This window comes from Pteropus alecto, unplaced genomic scaffold (genome assembly GCF_000325575.1).
Source record: "Pteropus alecto unplaced genomic scaffold, ASM32557v1 scaffold79, whole genome shotgun sequence".
Taxonomy (NCBI): domain Eukaryota; kingdom Metazoa; phylum Chordata; class Mammalia; order Chiroptera; family Pteropodidae; genus Pteropus; species Pteropus alecto.
In genome coordinates, this window is record NW_006494612.1 from 14,871,373 (window position 1) to 14,883,321 (window position 11,949).

At 31.2% G+C, this 11,949-nt stretch overlaps 1 protein-coding gene across 1 annotated transcript in view; it reads right to left on the bottom strand.

Moving 5' to 3' along the window:
• Positions 1–336: 336 nt before the first annotated feature.
• The window catches only part of TRDN (triadin), a 110,890-nt gene continuing 99,277 nt past the window's right edge, over positions 337–11,949 (bottom strand). The window contains exons 7-8 of the mRNA XM_006926138.1: positions 7,578–7,637; positions 337–739 (exon numbers count right to left, since the gene is read on the bottom strand). Of these exons, the coding sequence (XP_006926200.1) occupies positions 492–739; positions 7,578–7,637 (308 nt within the window). The 3' untranslated portion in view covers positions 337–491. The remainder of the gene's footprint in view (positions 740–7,577; positions 7,638–11,949) is intronic.

Genomic DNA, 11,949 nt, shown 5'->3' on the forward strand with positions numbered 1-11,949 from the left:
TCAAAGAAACTTAAGGGTTCTTTTCCCTAAACCTTCCTGCCTAATGAATTAATTGAATTCAATAACTTAGTGTATATTCTAAATTATACATTCTTACAGAGGCAACAGGAATGTATAGATAGTTTCTATGATATTTATTCTATAAGATTTGAACATACACCCCCTTTAAAGCACTCCTGGAGTATTATCACTTTTTCCTGGACTGCTGTTCTCCAAGGCAGAACACATATAATTTTTGTTCTACCTCAATAGAAATCTCATGTCTCGAGAATTCAACATTTATCACCAACCTTTAAATAACCATGAATATTAACTCAAATTCCTTTTTAAAAATACTTCAAAATGCATCTTTAGATATGTGAACACATTTAAGTATTTCTGTAAATAAATTTTAATACCCAATTTACTGTATTTCTTTCCAGGTATATTTATTTATACAAGTCTTTTTCTCCCATTTGATGTCTGATCTCAGTCTTTTTCAGATTTTAATTTCATTGCATCTGCTTCTTGCCCAATATTCGCTTAGAACCTCCAGGCGCCTCATCTGAATGTTTACCTTTCTGTTCATGTTTAGACACAGCTGCGGTCTCTTTTTCATCCTTCTCTTTGGGTTTAGATGATGTTTTCTGTACTTCTTTTACTTTTGCAGTCATTTGCTTCACCTTCTCCTGTTTCCCACTTTTCACCTCCTTTTTAGTCTTTTCTTCAGTCTTTTCCTTGGTCTTAGCTTTCTTCTCTTCTGTATAGATTTAAGAAAAGTTGAATTGTTTTTGTTTATTTACCAACAGAGCATTTAATCTTTCATTGGTTTTTAAGAACAATTTTAAAAGAAAGAGAAAAGAAAAAAAATAGAAAAAGAGTGTCCCTGAGATAAATCTTTGACACAGATACTATTATCTGACTTTTATACAGTTTGTAAAGTGCCATGTTAGAGCGCACATACACACCCACAAAGTAGCTTACTTGCAAGTTGGGTTCTTTTTTAATTTTTACATGAAAACAATCATTTTTTAGGTAGTCAGGAAATTAGCATGTCATGAATTAGGCATTTGATATATGCAGGATATACAGGCATGTTTGATGAAAGTCAATGCCCAAACCAAAAAGCCGAATAAAAGAAACCTTTTGAAAGAATAGAATTATTGTGTTCCATAACTGAAATATCTTAAAAATCATTCAAGAAACTAAACCATCAACACAGTATTTTTTTAAAGATAACTATTAGGGATGCAAATATAAAATTACTCACAGTGGTTGTGACTGATAGAAATAAAACAATAAAATCCATTAATGGATGACTCAGAGACATTCAGTCCCCAATGATTTGACTTAAAAGAGACAAAAAAAACAAAAAGAGCAGAAACTGACTATTGGCTCCTGACGATCTTAAATCAGAAATAATAATTCTAATCACTTTTAAAGCCCTTAAATATATTCTAGTAAACAAGAATATAAGCTATAAGTTAGATTACATATAAACATACATATGGATTTTAATATATATATATTTTTCTATACAAACATAGTTTTTATTTGCTATTATATGCATTTGGAGGGAGAGAACTGGAAATGTGAATTAATCAGTCTGAATTTTTCATTATTTAAAAAAGCTATAATAATATAGTATACATTTATAGAAATTATTTATAATAGATACTGTATATTGGACATTATTTACTCTATGGGATCACTCAACATTAGCAGATGCCACAGTAAACCTACTACAATGTTGAACTCTCTCACATTATTTACCAATGTAATGGCTAGCCTTTACTGTCACTTAACTTGAAGAATTTGATGAAAATATTATAATCAAGTTTCTTGATTTTAGTACATAAAGCAATGATTTAAAACTAAGTTAAGGTAATAGTGTGAGATCCAGTGAAAAGTAAAAGAAAGAATGAAAATGATAATGCCTGATGCTTGCAAAACCAGAATCATCTGCAGTACTGCATTCAACTGAATGGACCACCACCTCCCAAAGCACTGTTTCTCAGAAACTTTGCAGGGAGATGTTGATACTGTGTTAGTGGGAGGGGAGATATTCCTAAGATCAAATAAATATGAAAACACTAAGTTAAACCAGATTCTTTAATATGGATTTCTCAAAGCTGAATTGTATTGAGAATCTTCAAGGAGAGAAATTATACTATGTACTGTTTCCAAGCTACTTGACCATAAATAAAATTCACATATAAAAAAATTACCTAATTTCTCCACAAACTTGCAATATCTTTGTGGTTTCTGTGACAATATTCAATTGGGGATTTTATTCTACACTCTTTAAACCATTTCTAAATCTCCTTTGCTGAATTCTACTCTTTCTTACTACAGACTCATTTCTGTGACTGAAGCCATCAGCTCTGTGCAAATGACTTTAAATCAAAATTATTCCAGAACTGCACACCAAATATTTATTACGTTCTGTCTGGAGAGGAAGTTCCACTGAGATAGCCAACAGTACCTCAGATATATATAACTCATATATGTTTGCCTAACAAAATCTTCCACAGAGCCTACCATGGCCTGGACTTGCTAGTTTCTGGAGCTCTAAAGATCAGCAGAATAATATCTCTTACTGAAGAAAGCTTAGTACAGCATTTAAACACATGTGGTTCCATCCTATCTCTCCTCTCACAGCATCTTTCTAAAAATTTCTTCCTCCACTAAACTAGTTTTTTAAAAATATATATATATTGCATGTATTTTCCACATGTCAAACATTGCCAGGTATCACTCTCTATATTTTTCATGTTTTCCACATATATAAATTTTTTGTCTGTTCAATTTATATGCAACTAATGACTCTGTCATTGGAATTAACCATTTGTTCACCTGAGCTTCCATTTGTCTCAACTTTTATTAAAGTATATATGTTATTCCTTGTAATATATCTTTTATTACAGATGGTTGATCACATATGTGTCTTCTCTACGAACTGAAAGCAATTTGAGAATAGAAATCTATATTCATTTTTGCAGCATCATAATGTCTAACACAGTGCTTTTTTCAGAGGAAACGCAGAACAAATGTTTACTAAATTAGCAATTTTGATCCAGGAGTGAAAACAGTAAATATTTTAATATATTCTGATCATGTATATAATATAGTGTTATAGATTGCATATGTAAATATGTGTTGAGAAATAAACTTGACAAAACTTGGAATATTTGCCAACTAGTTTTTTGTTTATACCTTTTTTGTGTGTGAAATTCTTAATTTAGTTACCCTAAATGACACCTTATCCATTCCTTGTCAGTAGCAGTCGATTTAACTTTAGATTGATACTGTAAAATTAAAGATATGAGAAATTCAGATCTACTTTTAATGCCATTATAATTTGTACAGGAACAAAGATCATTTTCTTAAAGACAAGATCACATCTAAAACAAACTCATTTTTATCAATGGTTTTGAGTATAAAAGTAACAAAATATTCCCTACCAATTTTAGACATTTGTCAGTGATCTTTCTCTTTGAAATAAATAACTTTACCTTACATTAAAAACAAAAATGAGTCTACAATCATGCCACCCTGAACAAGCCTGATCCCGTCTGATGGAAGCTAAGTAGTGTCAGGCCTGGTTAGTATTTGGATGGGAGACCACCTAGGAAGACCAGGTGCTGTAGGCATAAATAATAATAATAAAAAAGTTATTTTAATGAGAGTTATGTGTTAGTGCAGATGAGAACTCAACAATGATATGAACAATAACATGAAACTAAAGCAACACCCAATGTCTATTTATTTCTGTCAAAATGAGTTAGTGTTCTTAAGTTACTTGCCAAAATAATCTTCTTGATTTTTCTCAAAAATAATTTAAGTGATATTTAGACTTAGGAGTTCATTAAGGAACAAAAAAGCAAAAAGGAAGACATTTAATTCATGACTTTAGCAAATGTAAAACAGAATGGTCTAATCAAAAGAATGATATCAGCAAATTTGATCTAATTTTGCAATTAACATTACCCATAAGTGACTGTACCAGAATCGAAATGTTGTTTGCCAAAGCAGGGAAACCACATTACTCAATAAACATAATAACATACTGTATATTTTTGGTGTTAAGACATAACAAATTTCAACTCTCATTCATTAAGGAACTGCCAACTGCTTGACTTCTCTGTGCTTTAGTTTCCCTGCATTAAAAACATAATACTACTGTAACTGTCTCTTCCTTTATGGAAGCTGTGAAAGTAAGTAAAATAATGTGAGCAAAAGAATTTTGTTTTTGGAAAAAAATACATAGAAATGTTTAATATTGATATAAATTATTAATATTCACATACACGACATTCCTAGAACTCTTTGGAGTTACCCTAGAACTTACACACAGTTTGATGTATAGCAGGAATTACTATATTACACATGAGTTTGATGTATAGCAGGAATTACTATTTTACAAATGAGAGCTCTAGGAATCAAAAAGCCATTTGCCAAAGGTGGTGCAACTAATGAGTCAAGAGTAAAAGCAATAGAACCATTATGCTTGACCCTTTTCCCCATTAAACTAATTCGTGTGATATTATTAATAAACTCTGAGGATGATACCAAAAATATATTTTACGACACATGAAGGGAGATATAAATATATGCAGATGAGTGAAAACAGTAGAAAGATTTCTGAAAGTGATCAAAACAGTAAGCGACCTTACTTCATCAAACTCACAGGTAACTGAATGTTGTTATTTCTGGGTCTGTTAGACAGCCTGGCCCAAACTTGGCTTACATCATGCTTTTTTATTTCTATCATTCTCTTTTTCTTCTTTTTCCCTGTCTTTGTTATTTTTAATGAAACAGGCTAGTTTTCACAGTGGAAATGAGATCCTACACATGAGGCCCATTTTTCCCCAGTAGGAAGTCCTGAGATGGTTCAGCCTGTTGCTCTTGGCCAGGCTGTGCTTGAAACAGAGCAAGGAACATATTGTATTCCATGAGAGTGCCTCTGGGAATCAAAGGTCTGCAGATAGTGATTCTGCTTTAACTCTGATCAAACCTTACAAATATGATAGGTTATCTTTGTTTCTAATTTAAATGTTACATTCTATAATGTGACATTTTAATCTTAATCTGTTTTCTCCAAAATTGCCCATTATACAAAGAGTATTTCCTATGCATTTCTCACATTTCCAACAATGTGTGTGTATATATATACATATATATATAAAATAAAAATAAAAATTATATATCAGTATGTGTATATATATACACATGCATATATACACATACATTTACATGTATACACATATACACATACATGTTTGTTTATATCTATGATCCCATAAGAATATAAGTATATAAATAAAGTACTTGTGATTTATGGCAGGCCAGGGTGATTTAAGATGGCCCCAATGATCCCCACCTCCTGGTATTCATATTTTCTCCATTTGAAAACAAACTGGCTTAGAAATTTGCTGCTAACCAATAATATGTAACTTCAATGACCAGTCTACATAAGATTGTTATTTCTCTCTTACTAGCTGATTTTTCTCTCTTGCTAGGTATGACAAAGCTAACTATCATATTAGTGAGATCCATGTGGCAAAGAACTGAAAAAGGTCTCTTGATAACAACCAGAAAGAGGCGAGGCCCTCAGTCAACAGGCCTTGAAGAACTGAATTTTGCCAATGATTAAGTAAATGAAGTAGGAAATGATCCTTCCCCAGTTAAGCCTTAAGTTGGGACTGCAGTCCTGTCTAATATATTGACTGCAGTCTTGTGTAACATTGTGAAGCAGAGGGCTGATCTAAGCCATACCCAGATTCTTGGCCCATAGAAACTGTGAGATAATATAGGTGTGTTGACTTTAGCTTAAAAATTCGTGCTAATTTTTTACATAACAATAAATAATACAATATTAACTAAATATTTGTTGAAATAATTTATTCATTTTTGGAAAGAATACTTGATTTATACTTAGTTCACTTAGGAGTTTTGTCTTAATGCAATTACATACTAGTTATATGATCTCGCTAAATTTTCTCTCCTTGGAGGTCAGTTTCTTCATCTGTTAAGTTAGGTAATTAACTGGGATGATCCCTTCTAACATCCCTACTAGTTTTAAGGCTATATATATATATATATATATACATACACACACACAGTAGTTCATATGTTTATCTAATAATATGTATATCTAATTATATATGTATGTAATTATATATAATTTCATATATATAAATTTATGTAAATTTATTTTTATTCAAATTTGTCAAATAGAAAAGAACTAAATAGAATAAAAAACTTATTTAGTTTATAAATTTCATCTTGAGACTAAATTAATGCTACCTTTTAGAAAACAAAGTCTTAATTTACAATTCATTCATCTTAACTTCAATAAAATGATATTTTGTTATCTCACTGAAAAATTTAGTAAAAGATACATCTGCCTCAAATATTTAATTATTTTACATTGTATAAACACATTGAAATTTGAAAATAGATTCCAATTTTTATCTAAATGATTAGTCCCTTGAAAATACTAGATTGAAAATTCTAAAATATACTGATCTCATAAACCTATATTTAAAATATGAGGAAATTTAAATTTAGTAGTTAAGATTGAACTATCAATTAGAATCCATATCTTTCTAACATCAAACAATTGGTAGACAAAATTAGAACAATACAAGTTGATTCACATAACCCTCCAAAATACAAAACATTACATTGATATTCAAATTGATTTACTATTTTTTTTTGGTGTATTATTAAGACACTTTAGGTCTTTGATGGCTTAAAATATTGATCGAGGTGTATGCATTATCTTTTCTTCTTGAAGAAAAAAATAAATCCTGAATTGAGTCTTCCAAAATCAAACTCAAGGTGTAACACTGGTCAAAAGTTGTAAACTAGAAATGTTGTGATAGCTTCCTATTGCTGTAGCAACAAATTACCAAAAGCTCAGCTTCTTAAAACAGCATTCATTTAATGTCTCCTAGTTTCCACAGTTCAAAAGTCTTGGCATGATGTGACTCAACCACATTCTCTATATAGGGTTGACAAGGCTAAAACCAGGACGTCAACAGGGCTGCATTTCCTACTACAAGCTCTGATGAACAGTGGGCTTCCACACGTATTCAAAGCGTTAGCAAAATTTTTCTCATACTTTCCATGTGCCCTCCTCAATTTTCAAGCCAGCAATGGGGGGAAATTTCTCCTCACACTTTTTCGTCACATTTCTATGCATTTAAAGTTTCATGAGATTATACGGAGCCCACCTGGATGATCCAGAATAATCTCTGTAATTTAGATTAATCTTAACTACTTCTGCAAACTTTTTTGGTATGTGATGTAACAGCCACTGGGATGACACCAAGGGATGAAAGTCATGGGGGACAAAACTCTGCCTACCACATATGAAAAAGCCCTTCATTTTCCTCTCAAATTTTGAGGTGCTCTATTATTTTAAGTATTCAGTTTTATTATTCTTTGGATATTAAATTTTAATTGTAAAGCCAAATTAACTTCTTACATAAAAGAAATACTAAATGCTTATAATCATCTAGCTATTACCAAAAATGTAAATTTGAACAGAAAAAGAATTTACTTATGAAAATAATAAAGAGAAAAGTTACCTTTTGCCACTGACTTTGTTTCTGTTTTTTCTTTTTTCTCCATTTTTTCCTTGTGAGTTGCTTAAACAGAAAATTTTATATTAGCACATCCTATTAATAGATTCCAAGACAAAGCTTTCTCTTTATCTCAGGTTTATAGCCACAAAAATCATGAACTATTTTGAAGATTGATGGCATTAATGAGCCTAATTCAAGAATAAAGATTTACCAATATAATAATAACTGAATAGAGTCCAATTTTAAAGACTTGACATTGAGACTTAGAAAGCATTTTGAAAGCTAATCTCACCCTTCTTTTTAAAGTCATTATTCCAGATAGAATGATATGTGTTTTCAAAAAAGACAAATTGAGGGAAAACAATTTTATAAGAATTTGTTGAAAGATATATCATTTTATCAGAAAGAAACTCTCTCTAGGATTAATAAAAAGAAACAATTAAATCATGACTAGAGCTTTGATTAAACACAATATTTCTTATCAAAGACACAATTGTATAGTGGGTCTCACTATATGTGATTGTCTTATGTATTGACAAAATGCTTAGCCTCTCTGATCTCTGCTTACTAAATGCCCTACATGCCAGCGATATTTTGACAACCAGTTTATTTTTTGATAGTTTCCCAAATCAGCATATATTTTTCAACATTTATATGCTATTTCTTAAAGAAAAAGAATGAAAATAAAAAAATTATAGAAAATTAAATAATATCAATTTAATTAAATATTTGGGTAAAGAAAAGAACCAAATTCTTAGACTAAAAAGTTGGAGTCCCAATTCTTTCCATTTCTCCAAGAATAGAATAATAATGTCTATAAGCTCTACTTATATTATAAAAAGAGAGAAATATCCTTAAAATATGTGTTTAAAAACTGTTCTTTTAAAATGCAGTCTATGATATTTGCAAACCATACCTCCAATAAGGGGCTAATACCTAAAATATATAAAGAACTTATACAACTCAACAATAAAAAAAACAAACAATCCAATTAAAAAATGGACAGAGGAACTGAACAGATACTTTTCCCAAGAAGGCATACAAATAATCAACAGATATATGAAAAGATGCTCAACTTCACTAGATATAAGGGAAATGCAAATCAAAACCACAACAAGATACCACCTCATACCTGTTAGAATGTCTATTATCAACAAGACAGGAAAATAAGTGTTGAAGAGGATATAGAGGAAAAGGAAGCCTCAAATTGCTGTTGGGAATGTAAATTGGTACAGTCACTATGGAATACAGTACGGAGGTTTCTCGAAAAATTAAGAATAGAACTACCATATGACCCAGTAATTCCTCTGCTGGGTATCTACCTAAAATATTTGAAAACATTTATTCTTAAAGATATATGTACCTCTGTGTTCATTGCAGTATTATTCATGGTAGCCAAAATATGGAAACAATCCAAGTGTCCTTCGATGGATGATTGGATAAAGAAGATGTGATATAAAAACAAACAAACAAACTCACTGACACAGACAACAGTATGGTGGCTACCAGAGATAGAAGGAGGATGAGTGGAGGTTAAAGAGGGTAAAGGGGATCAAATATATGGTGATGGAAGGAAACTAGACTTTGGGTTGTGAGCACACAATGCAGTATACAGATGTTATATTATAGAAATGTACATTTGAAATTCATATAGTCTTGTTAAGCAATGTTATTTAATAAATTTAATAAAACATAAATCAAGTGAGATAATTCATGTAATATAGTAAAAAAATATATACAGTCTATAAATGGTTTCCCCTAAATCTTGCAGAGATGATGCAAGCCTCATAGACTCAAAATGAAAGGCTGGAAAATGATATTTCAAGCAAATGGCATTCAGATAAAAGTAGAAGTAGTAGTACTAATATTGGACAAAATAGACTTCAAAATAAAAAAGGTAAAGAAAGATACTGAGGGACACTTCATAATGATAAAGAGAATCATGCACCAAGAAGACATAACACATATTAATATCTATACCCTCAATTAGGGAGCCCCGATTAGTAAATGTAAAGCAAGTACTAAGAGAACTAAAGGGAGAAACAGACCAAAACACTATTACATTAGGGGACCTAAATACCCCACAGATCATCTAAACAGAAAATCAATAAGGACATAACATCCTTAAATGACATATTAGACCAACTCAACATAATTGGCATTTTCAGAGCCTTCCATCCCAAAACAGCTGCTTATACATTCTTCTCTAGTGCACATAGAACATTCTCAAGAATTGAATACATACTGGGACATAGAAATAGCCTCAACAAATATAATAGGATTGAAATCATACCAACCATGTTCTCTGATCATAATGCCTTGAAACTAGAGATCAACTGCAGAAAGAAATCAGGAAGAACCACAAATACATGGAGATTAAACAACATGCTACTGAACAATAACTAGTTCAGAGCAGAAATAAAAAAAGAGATCAAGAAATACATAGAAACAAATTATAATGATAGTACAACATATCAGAATTTGGGACACGGCAAAAGCAGTCATAAAAGGAAAGTTCATATCATTACAGATCTACCTCCAAAAACAAGAACGAGCTCAAATAGACAACCTAAAGCTTCATCTTAAAAAAACTAGAAAAGGAAGAACAAATAAGACCTAGAGTTAGCGGAAGGAAAGAAATTATCAAAATTAAAGCAGAACTAAATGAAATTGAAAACAACAACAACAACAAAAAAAATAAAAAAATAAAAAAATAAATGTAACCAAGAGCTGGTTCTTTGAGAAATTTAATAAAATTGACAAACCTCTGGCTAGACTCACTAAAGAAAAAAGAGAAAGGACACAAACAAAATCAGGGATGAAAGAGGGGAAATTATGGCTGACATCACAGAAATACAAAGGATCATGCAAGAATACTACGAAAAAGTATATAACAGCAAATTTAATAACCTAGAAGAAATTGACCAGTACTTAGAAAAATACGACCTTCCTAGACTGAATCAAAAAGATCTGGCAAATCTAAATTGAATGATCAGCAGTATGGAAGTTGAAACAATCATCAAAAACCTACCAAAAAGTAAAAGTCCAGGACCAGATGGCTTCACCAGTGAATTCTACCAAACATTCAAAGAAGATTTAATACGTATTCTCCTCAAACTTTTCCAAAAAAATCAAAGAGAAGGCAATACTTCTCAACTCATTTTATGAGGTCAGTATTACTCTGATACCAAAACCTGGTAAAGATAACACAAAAAAAGAAAACTACAGACCAATATCTCTCATGAACACAGATGCAAAAATTCTAAATAAGATGCTAACGAACCAAATACAGCAACATTTTAAAAAAATTATACACCATGATCACTTGGGCTTCATCCCAGAGACACAGGGATGGTTCAACATATGCAAATCGATTCTAGTGATACACTACATAAACAAATTTAAAAAATAAGAATAATATGATCATATCAGTAGACGCAGAAAAAGCCTTTGACAAGATACAGCACCAATTTATGATCAAAACACTTAACAAAATCAGTAGAGAAGGAAAGTACCTTAACATAATAAAGTCCATATATGACAAACCCTCAGCCAACATTATACTTAATGATGAAAAACAAAAAACCTTTCTTCTAAGATCAGGAACAAGGCAAGGCTGTCCAGTATCACCACTGCTATTCAGTATAACATTGAAGGACCTAGTGAGTGCAATTCGATAAGAAAAAGATATAAAAGGCACCCAAATAAGAAATGAAGAAGTAAAACTGTCATTTTTTGTGGATGACATGATTCTCTATATAGAAAACCCTAAAGACTCCGTAAGAACACTATTAGAAACAATAAGCAAATACAGTAAAGTCTCTGGATACAAAATCAACGCTCAAAAATCCATAGCATTCCTATACTCTAATAATGAAGTGTCAGAAAAAGAAGTGGAAAAAATAATTTCTTTTGGAATTGGAACAAAAAGAATAAAATACCTAAGAATAAATCTAACGAAACATATGAAGGACCTACATAATGAAAACTACAAGACCCTATTAAAAGAAATCAAAAAAGATACAAACAAATGGAAAGCTATTCCATGTTCTTGGATTGGAAGAATCAGTATAGTTAAAATGACCATATTACCTAAAGCATTATACAGATTTAATGCAATCTCCATCAAAATGCCATTGGCATTTTTAAAAGAAATGGAACAAAAAATCATCAGATTTGTATGGAAGCACAAAAGATCCCAAATTGCTAAAGCCATCCTAAGAAAAAAGAACGAGGCTGGAGGTACCACTCTGCCCGACTTCAAATTATACTACAAAGCGATAGTAATCAAAACGGCATAGTATTGGCGGCAAAACAGACACATAGACAAGTGGAACAGAATCGAAAGTCCAGAAGTAAACCCATATTCATATGG